General features: G+C 46.4%; 1 protein-coding gene across 5 annotated transcripts in view; it reads left to right on the top strand.

The window, feature by feature from the left end:
• Window positions 1-17,952: 17,952 nt before the first annotated feature.
• The window catches only part of ZNF592 (zinc finger protein 592), a 41,740-nt gene continuing 32,085 nt past the window's right edge, over window positions 17,953-27,607 (top strand). For 3 of the 5 annotated variants that reach the window (XM_082322293.1, XM_082322296.1, XM_082322297.1), the window contains exons 1-3: window positions 17,953-18,051; window positions 19,060-19,171; window positions 22,286-24,609. In XM_082322293.1, coding sequence (XP_082178419.1) covers window positions 22,294-24,609 — 2,316 coding nt within the window. In that variant the 5' untranslated portion in view covers window positions 17,953-18,051; window positions 19,060-19,171; window positions 22,286-22,293. Of the gene's footprint in view, window positions 18,052-18,418; window positions 18,486-19,059; window positions 19,172-19,478; window positions 19,561-22,285; window positions 24,610-27,607 lie in introns of those variants that run through there. The other 2 variants (XM_082322294.1, XM_082322295.1) reach the window with 2 other exon arrangements.

The raw sequence follows: 27,607 nt of genomic DNA on the forward strand, positions 1-27,607 counted from the left end.
CTCCTTCAGCAGTGAAGATACTTGCATCTCTGTCTACAGCGTCTATTGCAGCATGGAAGAATATGAAATGCTCCTTCCAGATAAACCATCCTACAAGTGCTGGAAACATGTCCAAAGAGAACAGAGGAGGCTTTTATTCTCCTCGCAGTGAGTAAAGCCAAGGGAAAGAAGAGAGGCCCCATCTGGCTGAAGTCTAGAAAGTCTGCTAGGAAAAAATGTAAAGCTCAAAAAAAAGAAAAAATTACAGGGTGTAGTTTAAATAAGATGGGCTGATAGAGAAGCTAAACCAGAAAATAATAAACTAATTGAAGGGACAACCAAAGATCAACTCAACACCAGCAGAAACTTAAGACAGGTCAGTGGGAATGGCTGTGCAGGCATTTGGGAGGAGCTGGGAGTTTCATTGCCTCTATGAGGATTATACACACCCTTCTATACTGTTGGGGCAAAATATGTTTCTGGCTCACATAATCATGGCAAATGTCATCTCATGTGAATGTTAATCTCATTCCAAGTGAGGCTGTTCATTTTTTCTGAATAAAACACTATTGGTGTTTTTGAGTGCATAAAGCTTCATGTGGCTCTGAGTTAACTGTTTATTTTTCCATCTAATTGCCAGGGTGTGACTTAATATTGACTTACTGCTTTTTATGCTTTGAACTCTAGCTTCTAGGCTCTTCTGTGTGAGGACTGTTTCTTTTTTTAGGTAACTGCATATTGAATTTGGATTTACAAGGTGGATCAAATGACACTACATAGGATGAAATAATGCCAGGTGAAATGTGTAGATACGATGTCAGGATTCATTGTGAATTATCCATCAGTACTGTAAAGTGTAGCCCTCAGGTGGCTGGGTCAGGCTTAGGAGGCCTTCTGTCCTGGTGCCAACCACAGGACTTGTCCCTGTCACCAGCTCTCCTGCTCCTTCCAAGGCGACCCTGCAGCCAAGGCCAGGGTTACCATGATGTTTCCATGCACCTCAGTCGACAGTGTGTTATAACTGAGAGTGCAAGCACTAGCAAAGCTGAATTGCAAAGGTGAAGTTTGATTGCGTCCTGGATCTTTGGCCACGACAGCATGCTGCCCTGCCACCAACTGGGTTCATTGTAGGAGAGGGTGAAGCTGTGTCTGCTTTCATTCCCCCACCTTACACGTGAAATCCAAACTCCCTCATGGTGGCATAACTGTTTAGTGCTAGTAAATTTTCCCTTGAATCTGTATTTCTGTCCCCCAGCATGGAGGATGGACAACTCATCCAAGATTACTGTGCTTCTCTTGGCCCCATCCTTCCCAATCTGCAGCCGTAATCCTTGGGCTCCATAAGCTCCCTGTGGCCAACCTGAAGGGTAGGAAGGAAGGAGCACCCATCCCCGTGCAAGGGACCAGCATTTCATACTCTGCTCACAGCATGCCCATGGCTGAGTAGTCCCAACAGCCTCTGCCCACTCGACGCTTAATTTCTCTTGTCATTGCTGCTCCTTCCATCCATTGCCTCCTGGACAATTCTGCTTTTCCCCCACCTCTCTGTGACCTGACCTCACCTTTTGCTGCTGCATCTCTCTGGCTTGCCCTCTGCTGCAGCACTGACCCTGCAGCAAGCAGCCATTCTTCTTACTGCTTCCCATTCTCACTTGACAATGTGTATCCCACCCATCTTGCTATGTCATTTCAGGTTGTCCCTTCATCCCCATCGATTTTGAGTAAATTTCCATGCCTTTTCATACATTTTCTGAAGTAGCAGGTGTTATCTCCAAACTTAAAACCCTAGAAATTTGATGCTATCCCATTGCATTTCTTGCAGGGTTATAGATCCTATGTCTGGGCAGTACAGGTGGGCTTCCCTATGTCTAGTGTTCATACTACCTTTAGTAAGAAAACCAGTCCACTACTTAGTTTGATTCTCCCAGAAGGACTACAGGACCCATTTAAGGCCAGGACTCCTTCATTAGATGCACAACTGCAGGCAACGTTTGACCAAGAAATCAGCTCCAATTTACATTCCCTCTCTGCCTCCATACCTTCACTTACACATTCATAACCACAGCCATTGCCCTCTGCTTCCCACTGTTTCTGGGCCAGTCTGTGGCCAGAGGCTACAAACAGCCACTCGGCATTTAGAAGCATTGATGTAGGTAATACAGCTGCTTTCCCTTCGCCCAGGTCTGCTATGTTTTCTTTGAGAAGCACTGATGGGTACCTATGAACATTTCCATCCTCTGTAGTGCATAGTCATGTTTTCTTCCTTACCTATCTAGAGTGTGCAATAGGGGGACAGAAATGCCTCCACAGACTCCTAGGTCATTTCTCACCATAGTCATATTAGTGAGTACAGAAACAACAAACTAATCCCAGCCGTATTAGCCAGCCATTGAGTTCTGCAGCTTATCTGGTAAAAACCAGTGATATTCAGGTGGTTGGTGACATGCTTATAGCTGGATTAGCCCAGCTGACTGAGGTGATTTGCAAGCTGTGCTGTAATCTGGGTAGGTTACAGAAAAATGGGTGGCACGTGTGCTGTCAGCATAAAGTGAAGGGAATAAGCATACCTTGTAAAGTGGTAAGTGTTGTGCAGATAAGACAGCTGGATACTGTGTGGTTTTAGTGAAGTGGCCCCAACAGGGCGGAAAATGCCTCCTCCATGAAAAGCAGCAGCTCATCATTTGCTTTCTCAGGGTTACACTGCCTACTGTGCAGGTCTGGGTGCTGTTGGGGCCAAAGGAGCATCCCAGAGGTGTCCCCTCTCCTTGAGCAAACTTAGGAAAAGCCCTTGATGGCGTCACATAATGTCTGCAGCGCAGCAGTGTGGCAGCACACCTGGGGCAATGGCTAAAGCATAATGTCATTGAAAGACTTGTTTCTGGGGAAAAAAGTCAATATGGAGGAATGTTGAGCCGTTTCACTTACCAGCTCACTTATCTCTTTCCAGCTTTTTGGAACAAATCCTTCACCCTCACACAGGAGTGAATTCGAATTTCCTCTTTAGAAACTGGTAGGTCCTTTTTATTTTCCACTTGATAGAGATTTTACATAATAACTACTACAGAACCTGCCAGATCATTTCCTACTTTGCATTGCAGGGCAGCACTAGTGGTGCTGTCTACTAGATACGCTTGCTTGACATCTCCCACTATAGATGCTGTTTGCTGTTGCTTATAGCTGCCAAACTGATGAGCTGAAATTTTCTATGCTGTGGGCCAATCTCATGCTGTTTCCTGGCCTTTCCATCCATAGGAGCATTTGAAACCTTGCAACCTTGAGCATTTTCTTTCTTTTATCTCAGGACAGCAGGCTCTCAAGAGTCTCCTGACACACAGGCAACGTAATTGGTCTGGGCTTGGATGGCCCCTTATGGAAAGGATGCGTGCAGTATAGTAGAACATGTAGAGGGATGTACAGGGAAAATGCAAGACTCAAGAATGCTGTTTTGGTCCTCTTTCCCTAATTTTTGGAAGTAGCTTCTCATATAGGCAGGAAAGATCCTGAAGGCATTAGCTGGCCATTCCTTCCCAGGGAAGGAGGGAGCTTCCCAAAGTGCAAGTTATCATGTTCTTTAGCAGTTATGGCACCTTTCTTGTAGACAAGGATTGAATAGGATGATTTCTTGAACTGATCCAATAGAGGAATTGTTTTTTTTCTAAAATGCACTCACTAGGTCATTAGCTGAGGATCGCTTCTGAAATACCAGGTAGTGGCAGTCTACTTCCTATAGGCATAACAGGACCATACACAAGACAGTAATTGAAGATACCAGACTCAGGATTAGTACGGAGGTCTTGAATCGTTAAATCCAGGTGGTGCTATTGAAGGCGGTGTGTCACAGATGGCCTTTATCCATCATGCTTTGCACTTGGAGACACCCACGGCTGTGCTCTCCTCTCTCTTAATGTTGGCAATCATCCTGCTTCTAACAGGAGGTTGGACTAGGTCCCTTCCAACCAACGCTTCTGTGCTTCTGCTACCAGAATATATGCCCAAAAGAGTATACATGTTCTGAGTGATTCTGAACAGCGAGGAAACTGGGAGATGCAGGACTGTGTTTTCAGTGAAATATCCCTGCTCCCTGTCCAAAAAGCAAATGAGGACATTGGCTCAGCTCGGCTGGTTCCAAAACTTCTAAACACTAAAACTTATGGCAAGTCTAGAAAATAAGGGAAAGGTGGTAAAACAGTTCATTTGAAAATGTAAGATGGTTCAGATTCAGTTCTTCCAGGCTTCCCCATCAAGCATATTGTTCAGTAACGAAACCAGGAGGATAGTTTTAAATAAGAGGGGTGAGTGAAGTCATCCATTGTGAAGACAATAAACCCAAGATTGCTCAAATTAAAAATAAGATAAACACTGTTGATCTCTGCAGAGAGTTGGGATGCCTCTTTGGAAAGCAAAGACAAAAGCAGGTTTGGTGTCATGGTGAAGCCTGCAGACTAAGACTTCATTAATGGTGAGAAATTATTGATAGCACAGCATCTTCATATGGTCCCAGGGGTCCCTCCTCTATCAAAGATTATTTCAATGACTGTTTTGCCATTGTTTGTAAGCATTTGAAATTAGGTCCATGACATCATGTAGCAGTGAAGAGAAAAGCGTATCACCAAACAAATGAGACTTCTTGAAGTTCTTGAAGTTGCTTCTTATATTCACAGTTTGGATAACCTTTTGCATAATAATCAACAATTTCAAATATATTGGTCATTTCACCTCCTCAAAGAGATGGAAGACACTCGTTGAAATTACAGACCAGACTTCATACACACAAGAAGCACTGACGTGGTGTCACACAGTAACAAAGAGCTAATGTCTCTTTAATAAAGATGTCTTCACTGAGTTGGATTTTCTTGCCATGGTGTCAGGAATAGTTGACGAGACAGACGTGTTATTAAGTGGTAAAAATAAACAGATGGAAGAGACAAGTGAGAGACTTCAGCTATGACTTTCCAGAATGTTTCAGCAAAGAATAACCTCCTAATTTCCATTCCCTACCAGAGATGAAAAATATGAGATACTTACCAAGTGTTGCATGGTCACAGATCCAGTGCACCAGTGGGGCACCCACTGTAATGCTGGACTGCAAGTCCCTTGAGCCAACGGCTCGTCTCTGCCTGACCACAGGGAACCAAGAGATGGGGCAGTTCATAGACCCAGAGAAGGAGTGCTGGTCCTGACCTGCTGCTACTCTGGATGCAAAGTCATCATCATGGGGAGCATCAATGCATGTCCACATGTGTGCTGACTGCCGTGGTTCCTTCTGGGCATCATGACCTATTTTTGAGCCCCCTTCCTTTTTTTCTTTTTTCTCACTCTTCCTCCCCAGTCCACAGTGGTTTCTTCTCAGCTTTCTTTTTCTCTCACCCCTTCCCACTGTGGAGGATGCAGCAGTTTGGCTAGGGCTGTGCCAGCACCCTGCCCAACCAGGGGAAGGACAGAAGATGACAGGCAGGCTGAGGATGTTTCATCCCCTGGGATTGCAACGGTTAGAGTGTCAGCTCCTGCAGAGATGTGACGGTGAAATAGTGTTAAGTGGAAACGTTGTGAGCATGGAGGAGCCTGCCTTTGCATCTGGGGTCCTTGCCACAACAGAGCATGACAGAAAGTCCTCTTTTCTGTAGCGTCAATAGAAAAGGGCTGTTTCTCCCAGACCTGGCTCCTGCCCAGCTTGCTGGACAATACATTACTGGAAAAGTAGAGGGCAGCTTCTGCTATGTCACTGCAGCCATCTGCCACCTGCCTGCCTTATTCTTCTGTGTTGCTTAATATCAATTATAAAATATTAAATCAGATAAATACTTTTGACCTTTCTGGATGATAAGAAAATACATCGTTTTGCCTCCTAAAATGCCGTTGTTTTCACTGGAAATGCTAATGGGATTATGTAAAGGTTATTTCAGCCTCCTCTCAAGTCTGGAGACGTGGCAAAACAATCATGATGCCCTTTGTTTATGCCTTTTTAATGACTGCTTTTACCTCCAGGTATCTGAGGCCTCTGCATCTTTTCAGGTGCTCACTTGTGGGGTCCTTGGGCTGCTTTTGAGGGGAAACTCCATGGGGAATATAAAGGTATCTGTGCTGTCATATAAGAGGTTTAGAGGAGAGCTGGTGTGGTGGAGAGCTCTGGAAGTCTGGCAAGGATTTGATGTCTGTGTCTGGATACTTGCGGGTATGCGCTCTTCTGCAGTGTGCAGTATGAACATCGGGGAGCATGCACACATGGGTCCTCTGTGGCACATCTGTGCAGCAGCGTCTGCACTAGTGTGCACCAGTGCACCCCTGGGGGCTCCGTCTTCTGGTTTCCTTTCTTCGAGGCATCTGTCTGTGAGCCTGTGCCAGTATGCACGCATGAGCGCACGCAGTTCTCATGATCAGAAAGTTGTGTGGCGCAGTCCCTGTTTGCAGCCTACAGTCTAGACTGGCCTTCACTGCACAGAAGTGATGGGCTGAGTAAGAAGCATAGTTCACAAGCCAGATATAGCTACAGAAATAACCATTGTGCTCCACTTGCTCTGTGTTTTTGGGAAGGTGCTTCCAAAAACATGTTTTCCTCTAATTTCTGGTTGTTATTGGTTTTTTGCCTAGGCCCTTGATTTTTACTACGTCATTCCTTGCATCCCAAAACAGCCCCAGTGTTGTGCAGAGGGCTTGTGATGGCCTGATGATAACCTCTTTGCTTTCCAGAGAAAAGCAAAGCACCAAGATAGACTGTCATAATTTCTAACACCAGAAACATCAGGAAAGAATTGGTTGTCACTGGAGAGGCCCCCACATCCCTGCCTCCATGTGGGCTGATAAATACATTTCTTTAAACTGGCACTGTCATGAGCATTAGGGTCACAGACATCCTAGGCATCAGAATCACAGCATCATAGAATGTTTGGGTTGGAAGGGACCTTTTAAAGATGTAGTCCATCCCCCCTGCCATGGGCAGGGACACCTTCCACTTGATCAGGTTGCTCAAAGCCCTGTCCAACCAGACCTTGAACACTTCCAGTGATGAGCCATCCACAACTTCCCATGTCTCACCACCCGCATCGTAAAACATGTCTTCCTTATATCCAGTCTAAATCTACCCTCTTTCAGTTTAAAACCATTGCCCCTTGTCTTGTCACTACAAACCCTGGTAAAGAAGTCTTTCTCCATCTTTCTTATAAGCCCCATTTATATATTGAAAGGACACATTAACAGTGGCATGAGCAAGCTCTGAGCAAGTTGACGGGGCTCTGAGCAAGTCGATCTAGGTCTGTGAACAGCCTTGCTTCGAGCAGGAGGTTGGCCTGGGGACATCCAGCGTGTCCTTCCACTCCAAGTCCTTCTAGGAGTCTGCAAAAATTGCTGTGAAATTCTGTTTAGCTGCAGTCTTCTGCCTTTTCACATGCTCCTGAAGCTTGTTTTTGATGAGGAAAAGATAAAAACAGAAATGTGGCCAACACAAGGACACTCCTCCCTGCCCACACTGGCTGAAGTTTCACATTGTCCTGGGTCATTCATCCCGTTGGTGGCAGAGAATGGGCGTGTGTGCAGATACTCTGGGGGCTGGCCAGAGTAGTAGGATGGGAATTCACACTTTTCCTAAAAAATTCTTTTATGAACCTGAGGGAGGGAAATGGTATCTTGGGAACAATTCTAAGCATTGCTTGATTGTGTTACTAGATTAATTTGAGAAGAACAAGAGATGGTTCCTGGAGAGCAGAGGGGCACATTAGCTAGGACAACTGGGATTACATCTTTCACAGCTAGCGGAGAGAGAGAAAAAGAGAAGGTGGTTGTCACTGCCTGTTGCATGCAAAAGCGTTTAGCAAAGGGCACGGGCAGAGAAAGGTGGTGCATCCCTGGTGTTCGGTGGAGATATGAATTGTAAATCCTGTTGCTAAAAGTTGTAATTCTCTCTATTGAAGTTATTTTGTAGGTCTCCCTGGAGGATCATGCCTGAGAGGTCAGAGATAGCACAGAGCAGCTGCTTTAGGAGGACAGTACTGCCATTGCTGATGGGGGGTTTCTCATGCACATTGGCTATGCAAATTCATACAGTAGGTTTGGTTTTCTCACCTAGTTTCAGTGAGACCATTTGAATCCTCCCAGGCTGGAGGATTTCACAGTGTGGGATGTACACAGCATAGTTTGATCATACCGTGACAGGCAGTGATCTTGGCTATGTCTGCAGGACAAGATTCACATGTGGTGCTCTGATTTGGTGTGCTTCTATGCAACTGCTGCTCCCTGCAAGTTTGGTTTGGATGATCGCTTTGGTAGCATTTGAAGGGAGAAGAGGGAAAAGACTTCAGAGGACAGTTGTTTTTCCAATATAAGTGCCATTTGTGTAATGTCTTTTCTGGAGAGGTGCCAGATGAAGTTGGTATGGGACAAGCAGTGGAGGTTCAACAGGGGAGCTTGTCTTTTTTCCCCCCAACAGTATCAGCTGGTCTAATGAGATTTACGCACTCTCTCTACAGCCCTTGCCAAGTTATAACCTTAGACCACTATCACTACTGCTAAATTGATACCTTCATTCACTATGCTGTTCTCCAAAGTCTCACTGCTGCTGGGTTACTCTCATCTTGTCACTTTCTGTATGTCTTTCAAAAGATACTCCCTGCCACATGTGTTAATTAGAGAAAATCTGAAATTTAATTATTAACATAACATTTCCACTTTTGGGATCATCTTTCCCAGTGCACTGCTGGCATAACAGAGCCACTGGATTCCCTCCCGAGACTGCTGAGACCCACTGCAGTCTCACAGGTGCCCGTTTGCAGTCACCCATCACATTGTCATCACTGATGGGACTCCCCATGATGTTGGCTGCACTGAGTCAGATGCCCACAGCCTCCCTCTCCTGCAGCCAGGGAGACACCATGGACCCACCCTGGTGACCAAAATCACAAGAAGAAGAAAGATGATCTGCAGCCATAAGCCTGCAGCAGCAGTGTGGGCAGGGAGCAGCCCCAGCCTGAGCTCAAATTTCAGTGAATTTTGGATACACATGTGTCTTCAGCTCTTTTGTGCATGTAATAGCTTGCTTGAATAGCTTTGCATGAAAGGTGAGGTCTCATCTGGAGGGTCCAGTCTTGGCACTGATTTGGGACAGCCCCGCTGAGGATGCAGTGGAGAACACCAGGAAGCATGCTGAAAAGTACAATCAATTTGGGAGGAAAAATGGAAGGATCTTGGGCAGAAGAGAAGATTTATGGAAAACATAAGATCGATCCTTCTAAGTGGTCTGCATGCTGTGTCTATCAGGCTTTGAAGTTCCTCAGGTGCTGGATGCTTATCATTTAGTGAGACAAAGCAAGAGCCTATTTAATGCTCTTCCCTTTGACATTAGCCCAGTCAACCCATCTCAACACCTCCAGCAGAAAATTAGGAAACGTGTTGCAAACCCCCAGCACATCAGCAAACTCCAGCGGTTTCCTTCAGGCAACTGAAGTGGCTGGATCGAAAGGACTATCTCAGACACATAAGGTTCCTGTGCAGTTGGCAGAAGTGCAGGAGCTCCTCCTGAAGTACTTGTGTGATATGCATCCTTCTCTGCTGGCCCTGACTCTACAGGGCCTGGCTCCATAGTCAAGGTCTAAGCCTGTCTGTAGAGCAACGCATCACTCCTGCTCTCTGCCCTGGGAAGGCTGGTGGCCACTGAAGAGAAATGCAGAAGCCTAGGTCTGAAAAGAGACCACCATCTACTCCAGACCCACGACACTAAGCTTTGAGTGCAACGTGTTTCGGGCATGATATGCAGGTGCTGATCCTGAACATGGGATCTACAAGATCAAACCCTTTCTTTGAAAAGCACCTTAAAGTTGGGGGTTTGTAGGTGATGGCAATAGCAGTGGCATTAGAGAGCAACATGCTGATGCTCAGAAAGGAGTCTGTCCAGCTTGGGCAGCATCGCCCTGGGGAAAGGGGATACAGGAATGGAAAGGACGTTCACCAGAACCCCCTTCAGCCCAGCACATTACCTCTAGCAATGTGACATGGCAAGATGCTCCAGGGGCAGACGAGAAACCTGCTGCCTCCCACACAGGCCAATTCCTTTATTGCTTTTTTCCTTCCTACCTCAAAACTGTAGGTTATAATTTTACCTTGTCTACCCCATCATAATTTTACTCTTTGTCTTCATCAATGCTTTAACAAGCCCTACTCAGCCCTTTCATAGGAAGAGGTTTTTTAATCCACAATGCAGTAAGGCTGCTTATTCATTCCTGTCTCCTCTCCACTATTTTCTCTCCCAGGAAATGTTTCTGCTTCCAGGTATGCTGCAATAAGAGCGCTTAGCACATCTCTCTGCTGCACTGGTATGAGTCAATATGAGTTCAACCTTTGGAAAATTGTTTCTTGAAGGCCAGAAACATTTGTTTGTCCTATACTTAAATGTCTTTCAGTGACACATCAGAGCAACCACAGCCCATCACTTAGCATCCTGAGTGACAGCACAGCGTAACTGAGGGCCTAATGAATGTCTAACAGGATGAAAAAGAACATGAAAATACTCTAATGTCCACAGTTAATGGGATCAAAGGAGGCCTACTATGGAAAACTTCATTTTTAGATTACTCTGGACTGTGCTAGTACAGTGCTTTCTTATCATCACAATCCCTAGTGTTTTTAAGGCACAAAAAGAATTTTCTCCATAACAAATCTCATGATTGTTATCTTTTTTTTCCTGAAAAGCCTGTTTGTCACAGCCCCTTGTAGTTTCCTATCTTTCTTCATCTTTCTCCCAAAGCTTGGTTTGAACAAAAAGTATTCAGCGTCCTGTACCTCTTATGAGATGCTGTGTCCTGATACACAGTGTTGGTTTTTTTTCCTTTCTCCACACCCCAATCATCTTTATGGGAAAGTAATCAGATGAGATAGCTTCTATTGTTAAACAAAACAATTTAAAAGTTAGTGCCTTTTGGAGCCAGAACCCTCCCATACTTTGTTGACTTGTAGCCCAAATTTGCCAACAGGGTGAAAGCCTAAGAAACCTCTGCTTTGCAGCCCCTTCCCAAGGAGACAGGATCTGGGACCCAGACAGTCGCATGTGCTGCTGACAGCACTCCAGTCCCCGTGTCAGTGTACAGGCTGCAATTCCTCAGTTACAGCCTGACTCTGTGTTCAGGAGCTAGCTCTTTTTCCAGGGACATGCGAGTGTGAAGGCAACTTATTATCAAAGGCAGAGTGGAGACCGGTTCTGCCTGCTCAGTCTTACAATGCAATGAAAGCCTCCGGGACACATGGGACACACCATCAGTTGTCTCGGTTAAAGCCAGGTTTGAATTTAAGGACAAAATGAGGTGAGAGAGGAAGGAAAGATATGGTGTATAAATTCCTAAGGTCCTTTTCCCTCTAGGGATAAAAAACCAAAGGTCTGGAGAAGATGGGAGAGAAAGCCATTGGCAAGCAAAGATCAACTTTTAGGAAACAGATTATGCATCTAAAACTGCTTCTTGGGAGCAGCAGCACTGAGAGATGTTGCTGAAGCCTGTGACCTCTCCACGGGAGTAATTACTGCTGCTTAATACCAGCCTTCTCCTCCAGCTTTTTCTCAGTAAGGCCTACAGAGGGGCATTGAACTGTGTCCGATGTGGCACCAGTATGGGCTGCCTCAAGCTGAAATGGCTCTGCCCATGCCACCTCATGTGGGGCAGATGATGCATAAACTAAAGGCGATACAGGAGCCAAAAGCAATGCAGAAATGAGAGACAATGCAGGAGGGAGAGGAGATGCAGGAGGGAGAGGAGATGCAGGAGGGGGAGGCAATGTAGAAGGCAGAGGTGATGCAGAAGGCAGAGGTAAATCAAGAGGCAAAGGAAATGCAAGACAGAGGTGATGCAGGAGGCAGAGGCACGCATGTGCCAGGCAGCACAAACAGAGGGGTGAGGAAGAAAGCAAGATATGCTGCAGCTGCAGCGACTTGTCTACATTGACCCCCCTGGCTGCATAAACGTGGGGTAAGTGAGCAGATGTGGGGGGCTCTGCCCTTACGTGTAAAATAATGTGAGACACAAAGGTGAAGGCAAGACGTTTACATTACCAAAATCCAAACCAAACTGAAAATTTAGCAGTTTTTCTGAGACATTGATCTTTCCTTTGACTGAGAGCTTGGCAGAAGGACTAATCAGGGAGTGAGAGACAGCAGAGCACCCTGGAACACACCTCCAGGGAGCTCAGGGGAGACACATCGGGGCACCACATAGATGAAAACCAGTTCCTAATGCAAATGCATGAACCGAACCATATTCTGTGTTGCTGTGGGACTGTGCAGCCATTCTGGTGTTGTGAAAGCGTGACACAGAGCTGGCCCACTTCCCAGAATGCAGAGTCAAGCACCGAGCTTTGGCTGCTTTACCCCCAGTGTGAGCGTGGCTGCGCGGTCAAGTTGTGGGTTTTCCTGGGAGATGCATGAAGTGAGCTGAACTAGTTGCATGGCAATTTAATATTTCCTGGTATGATGGAGATTATCCTGGCAAAGCGAACAGTCTGTTTTAGTACGTGAACTTATATAATGGTGTGACAACAAATACTTGGGGACTAATCCTGTGATGAACAGAATTCATACATAAACTTTTCTGGTGTAAAGGTTCAGCTGCGTTTTCCTACTATTGTGCTGAGAGAGAAAATAGTAACATACAATTATGAAAACAAAAATCCACTGAGTTTTTAAGTTTCAAATGAGTGAAAAGATTTTAACACTTTCCAGGAAAAAAAAAAAAAGAAACTATGACAGGGTGGAGAACAAACACAGAGGATTTTTTTCCTCATCCATGGGATTCCTAGGAACTTGCAATGTTTGGAAAGCAAGAAGAAAAATCCTTTGGTTGCTAGCTATCCTCTTGACCCTAGCTATGAAGAAAAGCCTCCACCCCAGATTGGGTACAGTTTAAAATCCGGCCATGCTCCTCAGCGCAGGCTGCAGGATAAAGTCTCAACATGTGCCACTGCCCCGGGCTGGAACTGCCCAGTGTGTGGCCCAACTGCAGATTAAATTGCTTAGATGCCTCACAGTCCCTGACCACCTTTCCACTGCACCCGGGGGAGGATCAGCAAGTGTCCTGCGAGCACCTGGGAAAGTGCCTGAGATAATTTCCATGCCAAGAAGCACGAGACGGGTGCTCAAGTATGTATGGGCCAGGGCAGAAATAGCACAGTCAGTGGGGCTGATCTATTTTATTCTTACTGTAATACTGAAATTAGCTTCTGTACGTGATGTCAGTTTTAGCATTTTAGCTATGAAAACTCTCCAGCCACTGGATGATACCAGAAGTATCAGATTCACTTTAGGATTATCAATGCATTTGCACAGAAAGCAAAAATCCTACACCTCGTTTTGGGGCTACATTGCACTTAATCCTTGTTTGAAGCCTGGAAATAGTCATTCATTCTCATAAATGACTCTCCTAGCTATATGAGATAATTTGCATGCAGTGCAATTTCATCTGCTCACCTCTTCTTTCCTGCATTACCTTCAAACCTGGTCGTATTGACTGCTTGTTCCTCCTGTAGGAAAAAAAAAATAGAGTTTGTTATAAACAAAGGCTATTGTAACATATGGACACAAGCTCTGCTTCCCCAACAGATCCTTCTTGAGTGAGTAAGGATGAAGCGAAAGGGCAGACTGTTAGGATTTCTGGGGTATCTGTGTTTGATACAAACATTTTACTATTAAGTTTAATTGGAGAAACTAATTGAAGAAAAGGCTTTGTGCAGAAAGCCCAGTGTGGGACTGAGCCTGCTCACATGGGACCGCCCTGTTGCAGTTCAATGTGTTGGCCAAACTATGGGACTATACAACAGTTACCACCAAGCCCAGAACATCCCGCTTACCCCTCAGCTATGCCTGCAACACAGATCAACTTTGTGCCTGCATCTACATTACTGTCTCTCTTTTTGTGAACACGAAACGCAACCTCTTGAGCTTTCTTGGTGAGGCTTTTCAAGGTACAGTTGCATTGAAATTGCTGGGAGGGTTCTACGGGCAGTTTAGGACAGAGAACCCTCGCAGAATTATTCTTCTTGCAGTTTTCTCAAGCTTTGGTTAAACTTTCTAGCAAAGTTCAGGAGAGTTTCCAGGAGCAATGCGGGCTGTGGCTTGATGCCACTGGTCTTTCTGCCAGCAGCTCTCCCTCTGGCTACCTGTCTAAAAGTGAAGACTACCCCAGTCTTCACTTTTGCCCACACAACCACTTGTGGGACTATGTGTAAGCTGATGAGGAAAGTAATGAAGTTTAATTTCTTCCCCGAAGAAGTTTATAAAGCCTGGATCAGTTCTTTTCGGTTCACAGAGCGGTCCCACTGCCATCACATAGGGCTGGAGGCACAAAGGCAACAACAGCTCAAACCAGTTTTGTCATCCTGGGAAATGTATGGGGAAACCACTGTGTCCCCCAGCCACCACAGTCCCGAGGCCAGGCCCGAGGCTGCAATCACATGAAACATTGCTTCAGCAGGAGAACCATCTTGAGAAGGTCCTCCTGCCATAGCTTGGAGCATGGGAGTGAGCCCATCTGGAGCCAACTTGAGGAGAAGGGGGTCACTGTGAACCCAGCTCACATTCAGCAATCAGGTGTAGAGCCCTGCAAGCGGATGCGTCAGCACTACTTGGGCGAAGCAATACGAAGCTCAGGGCTTTGCGCCGTCTCTGCTGTTGGCACAGAGGATTGCGCAAAGGGTCCTTGCTTGCTAAGACCTTGGAGCATGTCCATACTGCACCAGAGCCTGCAGTTCTCGTGGGTGAAGAAAATTGGCTGTCTGGAAGTTATTCTCCCAGTTTTCTATTTGAGTAGTAAAACAGGTTTGCTATTGCACTAGCAAAAGCCAATACGGGAAATGTGCATCCTTGCCATTCCAGCAGCCATTGACTATAACCTCCCCGCATGAAATCAGTCTATATCTCACCACATCTCCAGCTCCACTAAATGGGAATCAGAAGCATGGCAGGGCATGAAACAGTTCTTCTCTAACAGGATTTTGCCAAATTAGTGCTCTTATTCCTATTCCCAAACTCTCTGGGATACACAGCTTCGTTCTTTTTGATTTGACGCAGGAATTTAAGGTCAGGTCTCCATCATTGCAAGTGAGTACCACAACCACTGACTACCAGCTGCCTTGAGCACGGATGTGGAGTAAGGGCAAGATTTTCCATGTTCGTGGTGGATCAGTGGTTGTATAGAGAGATCTTCGTTGAAGAGATGTGTCGGCTCATCGGTGTATGTGTCAAGAAGCAAGAAGGGGGGAAAAAATCTGTTTAGGGCAATGCAGAGGGCATGCCCTGGGAGTCAGGGAGACTAAAACGTCAGAGTGAAAGGTATAAATGGTTTTAAATGTATGCAGATGACAACTGTGTAATTAATTACCCTGATTTAAGTTACACTGATTTTTTTGTGTAGATAATGCCGAAGGCTATGCTGTTATCTTAGAGGAATGTTTGTGTCTGGAGATTCATTCTCACTCTGCCAATAATAAACCTTCCCTGGAGTTTCTGAAACATTAATTATAGTTTTGTAACGCACAAGTTTTGCAACCAGCTCAAGGTAATTCTCTATAAAACCGAGCTCTGACAGAAACAAATTAATTGCTGATTTGAAAACTGACAGCTGCCTAGGCATGAGTGCTCAAGACTTTATTATGTTTATTATGTATAAATAAAATGGGTCTCACCGTACTTGCCAGCCTGCCTGCATACATATGCACATGCACACCCTCCAACATAGCCAGCACCTGGGAAGAACCAGTTTCCCCCAGCTAAAAAGTAACCACTAACAACCCCAAGCAGGAGGAAGAATTAAAAGTGAAGATCTCAGATGCAGCTGGACAAAATTTGAGTATTTCATCCAGGGGCTTCCCTCACCAAGGTGGCACCAGGACACAGGGGTTCAGACACTGACACAGACACTGACACTGACACAGACACTGACACTGCTCACTGCTCCAGCCCCGGCATGTCCCAAGCACAGAGGGCTGCTTTGTAACAGCATCTCCTTTAGATCCATGGCTTTCATCCCTACCACATCAAATCCTTTAGCTCGGATCATGAAACGAGCCTAAAGGGACAAATTTAAACCTCAAAAAAAAAAAAAAAAGGAGGAAGATTTTTTTATTTCCAGATTTGTCAAGTTACCACATTGGACTGAAAATAAAAAAAGAAACGCGATTTTTAGATCGTACAGAAGAATATAGATTCTCCTTAGCCCTTTTTGTGTCTCTGCTGAGGAGGGCAATGTAGCTTCCCACCCGGCCATTCTAGGGCTGCGTCTCCTCCTTGGCCATCTGAGATGGAGCTAAATTCCCACTGGCATTATATTTCTTAATTAGCACAATCCTTCAAATTACAGTGGCTTTCCTGCAAGCCACAACTTGTTCAGGACTGTGGCAAATCTTCATAAATTGTGTAAGAAATGTCAGCTCTCTTACTAGATACAACTTACAGCTCCTGAGCAGCTTTTTATAGAGACATGCTAAAAATACAGGTAACAGTCATGATATTGAAAAGTGTTTTCTCTGCATGACTTGCTCTGCCCTTTTGTTGGCCTTGAGGGACTGGATATCATCACCTCCAAAAGGAGAAACGTGATGACACCAATTCAGAAATGAAGGAAGTGAAGCTACGAGTGTCAATAAAAAAAAAAAAAAAAAGAAGAAATGTTTTGCCCATGGGACTGATGACAAGGAAAAAAATAATTATTTAACTAGATGAGAAACAAATGCGGTATGAACAATGCTGTACATCCAGTACCAGGTGTAAAAATGTCATGTCACAGGAAACTCAAGAAATATTTGTTTTTTATTACGATGGGAGGGTGACATATTCATACCTGAACACAAAATGCTTCACAGTATCACAGAACGGCTGAGGTTGAAAGGGAACTCTGGAGGTCATCTGGTCCAACCCTCCCCTGCTCAAGCAGGGCCACCCAGATCCAGTTGCCCAGGAAATCCAGACGGCTTTTGAACACCTCCAAGGACGGAGACTCCACAACCTCCCTGGGCAACCTGTTCCAGTGCTTGGTCACCTTCACAGTCACAAAGTGTTTCCTGATATTCAGAGGGAACCTCCTGTGTTTCAGTTTGTGCCCACTGCCTCTGCTCCTGGCTCTGGGCACCTCTGAGAAGAGCCTGGCTCCATCCTCTTTGCACCCTCCCTTCAGGTATTTATAGACATTGATGAGATCCTCCTAAGCCTTCTCTTCCCCAGCTCTCTCAGCCTTGCCTCATACATGAGATTCTCCAGTCCCTTCACCATCTTGGTGGCCCTTCCTTGGACTCTCCAGTCTCTCTCGTGGTGGTGAGCCCAGCACAGGACACAGGTCTCCAGGGGTGGCCTCACCACCGCTTCTGAATCCATCACTACAGAAGGTGTTAAGCACAAACCAATTTTTTTTAACTGTAGGACTTGATAGTGCATACCTGGGAGTTTTATCAGCTAAGGAAGATGCCGAGAAATTACCATCAACAGTCAATAAACACTAACGGCCTACACCAGCTCCATAGGGCTGGGGGAGCAAAAATCTAAAGCCATTTGTACATTTGTGAAAAGAAAGTGATTAATACCAGGTCAATTCGTCTAATCATAAGCAAAATCACATCCGTGTTGATGTGGGACACAATGAGGAAGGCGTTAAAAGACAAGAAGTGATTAGCAGCTGGTGCCTTTCTAGAAAACAGCTTTGGGTGAGAAAACGTGAAAAATGGGAGAAGCGCGGCACCTCGCAAAGCGTTAGGAGCCCGCGGGACAGGCCCGTGGGCCGCCTCCTGTCAGGGCGGCAGGAGCCACCCCTGAGGGGGAGGTGGGCACGGGGCCGGGTTGGCGACGGGGACACACGCCCGGGGTGGCCGCAGAGCGAGGCGCCGCCGCCTCACCCCCCTCGGGCGACGCAAGGCCGCGGCCCGAGCGGAGGCTCCCGGCGCCGCCGTGGGCCCGGAGCAGGCGGGGGTAGGCGGTCCGCCGTGCCCCAGCCCGGCCTGGCCCCGCCCCCGGCCCCGCCCGCCGCCGCCGCCGCCATGTTGCGGCCGTTGGTGCCCGGTGCGGGGTGAGGCCTGCGCGGGGCCCCGGCGGTGGCGGGGCCCTCAGAGGAGCCGCCTGCGTGGGTGAGTGCAGCCGGGCCGCGCCGGGACCCGCCCCTCCCGCTCGCCCTCCGCCCTCCCCGCGCCCTCCCGCCGGTCGGGCGGATGCTGCCGCCCCGCGGGCAGGGCGGGCGGCCCCGCCGGCGGCAGACGGAGCCCTGCGCGCCCGCCCGCCCGCCGCACCGGCTCTTCCGGCCCGCGAGGCGCCCGCCGCCTTTCCCCCGCCCCACAACCAGCCCCGCCGGCGGCCCCGGGCACAGCTCCGGCTGTCGGCCCCGGCCCCCGCGGTGGTCCGGCCCGGCCCGGCGGCGCCGGAACAAACTAACTTCAGCGGGGCTCGCCCACGTGTGGCCGGGGGGCGGCGGGGCCGGGCCGGGCTGTCAGCGCGGGGGCGGGCGGCAGGGCCCAGGCAGCGGGGGGGCGGCGGGGCTGGGGAGGCCCCCGGGCCTTTGTCTCGGGTGGGTCGCGCTGTGGGGACGGCAGGGACCGGGACCGGGACTGGGGGGGGCCGGCGGTGGCGCTGCCACGGGCCGGGCGACCCCCGAGCCCCCCGGACCCCTCGCACCGTTAACCCGGGACGCGCCGCCTTCTCGTGCGGGGCTCCTCAAACTTTAACGCGTGTTAAAACACCGGGTCCCGTCTGCCATTTGAAGCCTCGGGTTTGATCCTCCAGCAGCTTCTGTTTCCCCGTTGTCATACCCTCCCCATAGTCCTGACGGCCCCTGGGCGGCCACTTCCCTCCACAGGCTCAGCTGCCTCGCCTGCTGCCAGTTGGCGTGTGCTCCCTGCGCATCCTCGGCCCCTGCTCCTGACATCTCTGCCTTCCCAAAGTATTCCCCTGGCAGGCAATCCCTGCCCGCCTCCCTCCTGCATCCCCTCCAGGAGGTGCCTGCCTCTTCTGGACCCGTGAGAGCAGCCCTTGGCAGATGTTTTCCCTTGTACCTCGCTGTTGTTTTGCAGATTTATCAATAGTTATTATTTTCCTTTATTCTTTGACCTTGGTGTAATTGCATTTTTATGCTTTCCTATTAGGTGGCAATTTTTAACCTCCTCCTTGAACAGTATGGTACGTGCTGGTTTGAAAGCTGCAGAGGAGCTACTGCAGATCTCCAAAAATCCCCAGGAATAGCACCACTAACAAAAGGTTTGTATGGTGCATGTATGGGATGCTGGTACTGCGGTACCTCTGCCTGACTGCAGAGTTTTGAAGTTTAGCCACAGCAGAAGGCCCTGGGGTTTGACATACTGCCTCAAGCAAGTTCGCAGGGTTTTTTTGGATGGCTTGGAGGCTTGTAGGTGTGTAGGTTCCCTGCTTCCTGGAGAAATGTGCTACTGTGAGGTTGGTTTTGCGCATTGAAATACATGCATTCTACTCCCTAAGTCCTTCTCTTTGCTCATTTCATTTACCTCTTGTGTTGCTTTGCAAATCTCAACCTCCATTATTTTCACAGGCAAGCAGAGAGAGAAAATTGGATTCCAAGCTTGGGTTCTAAGGCAAGTCCTTTGCACAAGAAGGATGGACTAAGGATGAAGGTCTTTATTTTCAGCTTTTCTCACAAGCCAGTTTGCAGGAGGCTTTGACATAATTTCTTTTAATATACTTTTTCTGTTTGTTATCTGAGAACAGAAATAAATGGGTTTTAGTCAAAATTTTAAGTTTGTGTCATTTAAAAATCACTTCTATCAGCAAGATACTTCCTTGGTCTTCTCTAGAATCTGGGTCCAATTTTGCTTTATTTTGAGAAATTGTAGCTTCACGTATGACAAGTTTAATACGCAATTTTGTGGAGGAATACTTGAGTAGAGATTTAAGCTCTCATAATAGCAAAGAGCATAAACTATTCTTCTATAGGACTCAAAGATGTACACGAAAGGTTCTGAAAATGCAAGGTTTCTTCCAAGAAAAGCTATTTTGTAATGCTGCAGATACCTTGGGTTTATTTTGTCTTGTATTTTAAAACACTGCCACGTCTGAAGATGTGCACAGGTGTTCAAGAGTGAGGACAGAAAAGTCAAGAGCGATTGGCAAGCTCATTTTTCTCTATATAAAACTTGAGCATTCCAGGTTATGGATGAAATGCCTTCCTTGCAGAAGGATTTGTGTGCCAGAAATTTTGGGAGGCAAGTGGTGCCTAGCTCTCTCCCAGCTGGCACAAGTTTTCCCAACCAAAGGAAGAGGAAGTGTCAGGTCCATGCTCTGCCAACTGCAGTAATCTGCGATGTTTCAAAAGTCCTTATCAAGTGCTGGTGATTTGAAGCGTATGAATAATCTTCTGGGCTTCCAGCGACTCAATGCACAGCTACCCTACCTTGTTGAGGGATGTGATTGTAAATTATTGCACAGCGCTCTGTGGACATTCACATTTGTGGTTTAATTTAAGAATGAGAACAAGTTTAAGCTAAACCACAGCAAGCCACTTTTAAGCCAAGTAAATCTCTGCAGAGTGTTTTGCAGTAGATTAACCAAAGCAACACCTCCAGGGCTTGTCTGTAGGCATAGCTGAACTAAAGCTCAAAGACCAGCATGTCCTCTTGTTCCATGCTGAAGTGATTTCTCCTGGCCCAGCTCTGTAAATTGTTCCCTGTTTCAGCAGTCTGGCAGGAAGGGTTGCATTTTGTTTGGTTTTAATGTGATGCTTGACAAACTTTTAAACTCAATTGTAAATAATGAAAGCAGCCTTAAATCAGAGGCCTTTTGGGAAGGTGTCAGACAGCTTCTTTCTCTCCCTCCACCTTGTCCCAGGGCCCTCCTCTCTGCCTGCACCTCTGCTCCCAGCTCTTCCCCCTTCTTCTGGGCTCTTGCCACCCTTTCCATCTCCCTTGCTTGCCACTGGCTTTGGCAGTGCTGATGCGGTCTAAGTCAAGTGAGCATGGCAGGGCTTACCTTGCCTGTGGATGCTCCTTGCCAAGTAGGAACTGGTGCTCTGCTAGTTCAGTTGATGCTCTTTGGTTTTTTTTTTTTTTTCCTCCCCTGCATACAGCGTACATCAGTTCACATAAATTTGGGGTTTAAATGGAACATGTATTAAAGGAATGCTTATTAAATATTTGGGAAATCTATATATTGCACCAACTTGAAAATGTTTTGATTAAACAGGGGAAAAACAGTATCCCAGACAGTAGCGAACACAAATGTTCAAGTAATTCTGTGCTGTCAGTTTTCATTATGCATCTCTTCAGAGCCTGATTATTGCTGTCATAGGTCTCTGTGGCGAGCATCTAAGTCCCCACTTCCCTTCTGGAGGGCTTATAAAGAGAGAGCTGGCTGGGAACACCATTTCTTGTTATGAATTGGGTGATCCTTTATTCTGTCTTTGGGCAGTTTTGCCTTGCATCATTACCTAATTAAGAATTGCCCTTGTTTCAAATAAACCCTGCTGCCTTGCTTTGCTTTGCTTTGAACTGCTGTATTGAAATATTTACTGAAGACTTCTATTATTTAAATTGCTTTGGGTAGAGAGTCATCTCGCTTTTCAGGCGTATTTCTCTTGGGCCACCTCTTTATTCCTGGCTTTTTTCCTTGAAGGAGGACTGAATTCTTCAGATCTGACAATCTGTTGGGAAATAGGCAGTGATCGTTGCCTATTAGCTCTAGGAAAAAAAACCCAACCGAACAAAAAAGACACCTTGTAGTAATGTACTTCTGAATCTTTTCTGTTGAGGCTCATGACAATGGCTGATTTTGGAGTAGTGATGCGTCTGACAGGTTGAAAAGATGTCCCTTGCTTGAGCTTGGTGTCATTTAAAAGGTCATGTTTGAACCAGCTCTGTTCTTGGGGACCCTGGGAGAAGGGAATGCTGTCTCCCACCACATTGCTTGAAGCATCGGTAGCAGCTCTGCCCACAACCCAGAGAGGGTGGATTATGTTGCAGGACAGAAGTGTACAGCTCCTGTCACTTGTCAGTTGCCCCTGCCAGCTCGAGCAGGATGGGACCTGAGCTTTTGCTGATCCTCCAGGCGCAGCTAGGGCGGGAGAGGTTCCTTCCCTGCGATGCCCTGCAAAATGGCACTGTTGTATTGAAAGCTGTGTTGAAAAAGCTGGGCTAATATTTTTGTGTATAAACAGTGAATCTTGGAATAGTTAAAATGGAAGCTGAAGTGTCTGCTGCAGATGTCTCTCGCCTTTGTACCCTGCTGCGTTAGCGTTTTGGGCAGTTGTGTTTTTTGTCCCATAAGATGTTTATGCAAATGAGTCTTACAAAGTTTGTCCTTGGGAGAAATGTACCTGACAAAATATTTCTTTGCTTTTAATTGTAGCTTTCATCATGGGGGACATGAAAACCCCAGACTTTGATGACCTCTTGGCTGCTTTTGACATCCCTGATCCGACTAGCCTTGATGCTAAGGAGACCATCCCGTCAACTGGGGAGGAGAACGAGAATCACCTGAAGTCATCAGGAATCTGCATAGATGAGAATGTGTCCTTATCCCACTCTTTGCCTCCTTCTGATGCTCCTGTTGTGAGTGTGATAGTGAAGAACACGAGCCGCCAGGAATCCTTTGAAGCAGAAAAGGAGGGGAATCACCTCGGGACTGGTCTGCTGCACAACGGGTTTCGTGGGTCTGATCTGCCATCAGAGGCTCACGCTTTAGTGCATAATTATGGCAAGTTTGAGTCAACTTTTATTAATGGCGACAGCTCAAGAGGTTACTCTGATAAACTGGACCAGTCTAAGTCAGAGCCTTTGCCAACTTTTAGTCAGTTTAGCCCAATTTCCAGCCCTGAACCAGAGGACACGTTCAAAGAGAACAGTATTGGTGATAAACCCAAACATGCCCAAACTCCGTATTTTCCACCACCTTCAATGTATATACCGACAGGAGCTTCAGTACTAGATCATCTTAGGAAGGTACCAGAGCCTGAATTAAGCATGTTTGATCAATACTGTAAAAAGGAACAAAAGATGGAAGTCCACTGCCAGCCAGAGAGTAGGCTGGCAATGAGCAGGAGAGAACAAGACAAAGCAACAGAGAGGTTTGTGGAGTCAAGCAAGGACTTGGTAGATACCAATAGCTTTCTTGGAGAAGGCTTGGTGTTTGGAGACCTTCCTCACAATAATGTAGGAGAAAGTAGGGGGTCTGTGTCTGAGCTGAACATGTCTTCGTCAATACCGCCTCGCCAGAGGTTAAAGCCAACTCATTCAAAGTTGTCATCCTGTGTGGCAGCATTAGTAGCTCTTCAGGCCAAAAAGGTTGCGTGTATTCCAAAAGGCGATCAGCCAAACCTTACCAAGGAACCTGGTCTTTTTAAAGACGGGACGAAGGGAAGTCCAAAAATGCCCAAGTCACCAAAGAGTCCCCGAAGCCCCTTAGAGGTGGTAAGGAAGGCCAGCAAGCAGCCCGAGAGTCCTCGAAGTGTGTGCAGTGACAGCAGTGGGAAAGGCTCTCCTTCCATGGCAGCCAGCTCTCCACCAGCTATTCCCAAAGTTAGAATAAAGACTATCAAGACATCCTCTGGTGAAATTAAAAGAACTGTAACTAGAATTTTGCCAGAAAACGATGAGTTGGGCAAATCTTCAGAAGAGTCACCTGTGGAAACCTCATCTGCCGAAGAGTTTATCAAATCTTTCCCATCCCCTGACACTAGTGCAGTTATGGAAAGTGAGGCTAGCAAGAATTCAACCAAAAACGGGGCTGCTGTGGCTATCCAGCTGTCAAACGTCACGAGTCCTTACGCAGACAGTATGAAAACAGATATTGCTGCAAACAGCACGTGTGCTGTGTCCTTATCTCCACTGCCAAACTGTGGCAGTGGTGCCATAAAAGTAGGTGTTAAGAGGCAGCAGCAGGGTATCATGATGCAGCCATCCAACGTGACCTCCTCCAGCCTTCTTCCCAAAGCCGTGCACTTGGCAAATCTCAACTTAGTCCCGCATAGCGTTGCTGCTTCTGTTACGGCAAAGTCATCTGCACAGAGGCGAAATCAGCCTCAGGTGACACAGATGTCTGTGCCATTGGTGCACCAAGTCAAGAAAGCTGCTCCCGTCATTGTGGAGGCATTTAATAAAGTACTACACAGTGCCAATCCAGTGCCAATATACACTCCAAACCTTAGCCCTCCACCTGACACCAGTATTAATTTACCTGCCTCTGGGTATTGTTGCCTGGAATGTGGGGACTCGTTTGCCTTAGAGAAAAGCCTGACTCAACACTATAATAGACGAAGCGTTCATATTGAAGTCATGTGCACTCAGTGTTCAACTATGCTACTTTTTTTTAATAAGTGTAGCTTGCTTAAACATGCAAGAGATCATAAGAGCAAAGGATTTATCATGCAGTGTTCTCAGCTGCTAATGAAACCAATTTCCTTAGACCAAATGTTTTCACCTTCTCCTACAAGCTCTTCAGCCTCTCTGGTTCCTCAGACTTTGCACTCGCCCTCTCCTTCGTGTAAGCCCAGCGCTGCTTCAGGAGGTGGGGTAGGAATTTCTACTAACACTCAGCCAGCCTTGCCTCTCTATGCGGACCCATTGAGACTAATCCGTCATGGACTTAAGTGTTTAGAGTGTAACAAGCAGGCGCAGGATTACATTGCTTTAGCAGCTCATTACCAGAGAACCTCAGAAGATAATGAGAGACTGGTAAGTCACCATTTTAATGTTATTAGTTGAATCTCTCCAAGTTTAGAAAGATTGTCCTCTAGGGAAAAAAACAGGCTTCGTAGTGGCAAATGAGTCGCTTTGCCTAGAGAAGTGCTTGTGGGGAGGATTTGGGATATGGCTGAGTCCGGATGTGTGCGCATGAAGAGACGTTTAGCATTGCTTTCTTGCCCTCTTTTTACCCTTTGCCAACAGAGGGTGGTAAGGAGACTATGGAGATCCTTGAGCATCAACGTAAGGTGTTGGAGATCAAAGACCACTTGGATGAGGTATGCAGGAGCACTGTAGGGGAGGACCAGTGGAGTGTTACCTGAAACAGGTTTTTGTACTGTAAGTGTGGCTAGAGGAGACCTGACATAATTTAATTTTACCTTTCCTAGAACTTGTGTGAAAATCTTCCATGTGACGCTTTGAACACAGGGTGCTGTTTTTACTGTTAGCGTGGTAAAGTGTATATTGGGACAGGACTAGCTGAGAAGGGAGCAGTGCGGTATGTGGGGTAGAAGGCTGGTTTTGGCTGTTTTTGCCCTTTGGGTGTGAGAGGGAAGAGTTGGTGCCATGTTTCCACAGGAGGGCTCAGGAGCCTTGTTAGTGGCTTCCTGCCTTGCTGCAGTGCTGCCATGCTGGGGTCTCTACCGCCTTCATGGACCTTTCTCATAGGTGCAGACGGGGGGTCTGAATCCCCTTTGAAACTCCAGCTTGGGTTTCTGCTCATGAAGAGGAGCAGATGCTCTTCATTGTGTACCAAGACCATATGCTTTGTTCATGTTTTTTTATTTTGGAAGATGTGGTCAATCCTGTTTAAGTATAAACCAACCTGAAATTGAACAGGAGGAGGAGTCCTTTCTCCTTATCTCTTTAGATGAGTGAAAGCTTTCCACGTCAGTCTGGCTGCGAGCAGAGCTGGCAGGCTCCCAGTGCCAGTGCCTCCCAGTGCAGGCTCCCAGCTGGCAGGCTCCTCCTCAAGCTCCATGAACAAGGACTCCGTGCCAACACGAGACATTCGGGGAGATGACTGCCAGTCTCTGCCATGGCTGTCATAGTACCTGCATGCTCCAAAGCCTCCCTTTGCTTGTTAAATGGCTTGCAGGAGTACTGAGGTCACTGTGGTCCATTTAGGTGCTTTGTTATGTTTCTCTTAAATTCAGCAGTAGCAAAAAAAAAAAAATAGATTGTAGCTGAATGGTTTTTATGTTGTGAAAAATGGTGAAGCCAGGAGGGATCGGCACGGCCACATAATCAGGTTTCTTGCCTGAGGCAGACCAGCAAGTACTGCTCTCTGTCAACACCGTAACTTATTTTTCAACTATAATGCATTTTTAGGAAATGTCAGCAGTCTGGAATTAAAACCTTCAGGTGAAGAGATAAAGTGAGTGCTCCAAAGTGAGTTAAAATGTTAATCAGTCGCATTAAAAATGTATTTCCTATTTTTGTTGTGGGATTATCAATTCAAGAGAGAAGGACTCTCTGATAGTAAGTATTTTTAGCTTGTAATCAAAGAATTTATTCTGTGACTTAACTAAGAAAAGAGTTTAAGCCTCTTGCTTCAAGTTAGGTCTGCTAGATGCAAAATTGTTTTTGTAGTATTTTTCTGAATAGAAGCATTGAAAAAAATGGAAAAAAGGCAATGTTAGAGCTTGTAAAACTATCTCTTCCCTGTTTGATCTTTCCATGCTTATACTCAACAGGATGCATGCATTGCTCTGGGAGTCCTTTTCCACTGTATCTGTTGTCCCCTAGACTGCCTGGTGCTGCTCCATGCTGTTCCCAGAACATCTGTTTCAGCAAAACTATTACATTTCTAAAGGAAGTAAGAGTTTATGCCCATATGCCTGTAATTGTGTGTCTCCAGATTTAGCAGTAGCTAATGGAAACCATCCTTCTGCCTTCTAGCAGTACCCAGGGTATTTGGTGTCACTGAGCTGAGAGGTGAAAGGATGGGTGAAATTCGGTGGTCCCTGCAGTAGATGAGTACCACGCTCAGCTTCTCTGAGCAGCCCAAGAGAGGAGGTGCAGATTGCTATGACATCATGTGTCTCACCTGGGTAGCATACTGCATAGCTCCCATCAGTAACAAGGCATGAGAAGCTGAAGGTTTTGCATATCAGGGGTGTTAATGAACGTAAGCAAGTCTAATATTAAACATGGTGTGAGAATAACTTAGGCAAGGCTGTTGGAGTATGCATCTTAAGCTCCTGAAATAGGAAAATATGAGCTGGCCAAACCCATTCTGAGAAGATGCTGTGGATATACCTGACTTTGCATTAATGAAGCTAATTTCTTGGGTTGCTATTTTTATTTCGGTCAGAAAAAAGAGGAATGTTGGTAGGAGCTGGAGATGATAAAGTGACTGATTTCACGAACACTTTCTTAGGTGGTAGAAGCAGTTGCAAAATATTCTTGTCTTCTTCTCTGCTCGCTCTCACTCTGGTTTCCATCTCCAGAGTTGTGCCAGGTTACTTATTTTTTGGGGCAGTGGTAGAAATTGTATTGCTGAGGAAGGCATCGATGTAACAACTGTATTTAACATAACAAGTCCTTCAGTGCCCCCAGTAGTGGATCAAAACCACTATGTCCACATGGCAGAAGGTGTTGATTTATATACTGGTACTTCTAATTAAACAAAAAAGGGTACACAACCAGTAGTTGTGTACCCATGCTTGATCATTATCAACAGCATGCTGCTGATGCAGGATGATCTGCCAGGATGCAGAGGTGGTATGCAGTCATGGGCAAGCTCAGACATACACCACATCCCTAAATCTCAAGAGACTAATTATCTATTATTTATCATAATTTTGCACATCTGAGCAAAAGCTGGTGTGTATTTCTTCCTCTATAGGTGACGTTTTTCTCACTGTATTGAAAAGTTTGTTTAGAAGGAACTGTATGGGGTGGGGGGGAGAGATTGTTGTAATTTCTCAAAGCTAACAAAAAATTGCACTCTAGTGTTTTGGAATTTTTTTTTATTTTTTTACTT

Source organism: Platalea leucorodia (assembly GCF_965183815.1).
Source record: "Platalea leucorodia genome assembly, chromosome: 9".
Lineage (NCBI taxonomy): Eukaryota > Metazoa > Chordata > Aves > Pelecaniformes > Threskiornithidae > Platalea > Platalea leucorodia.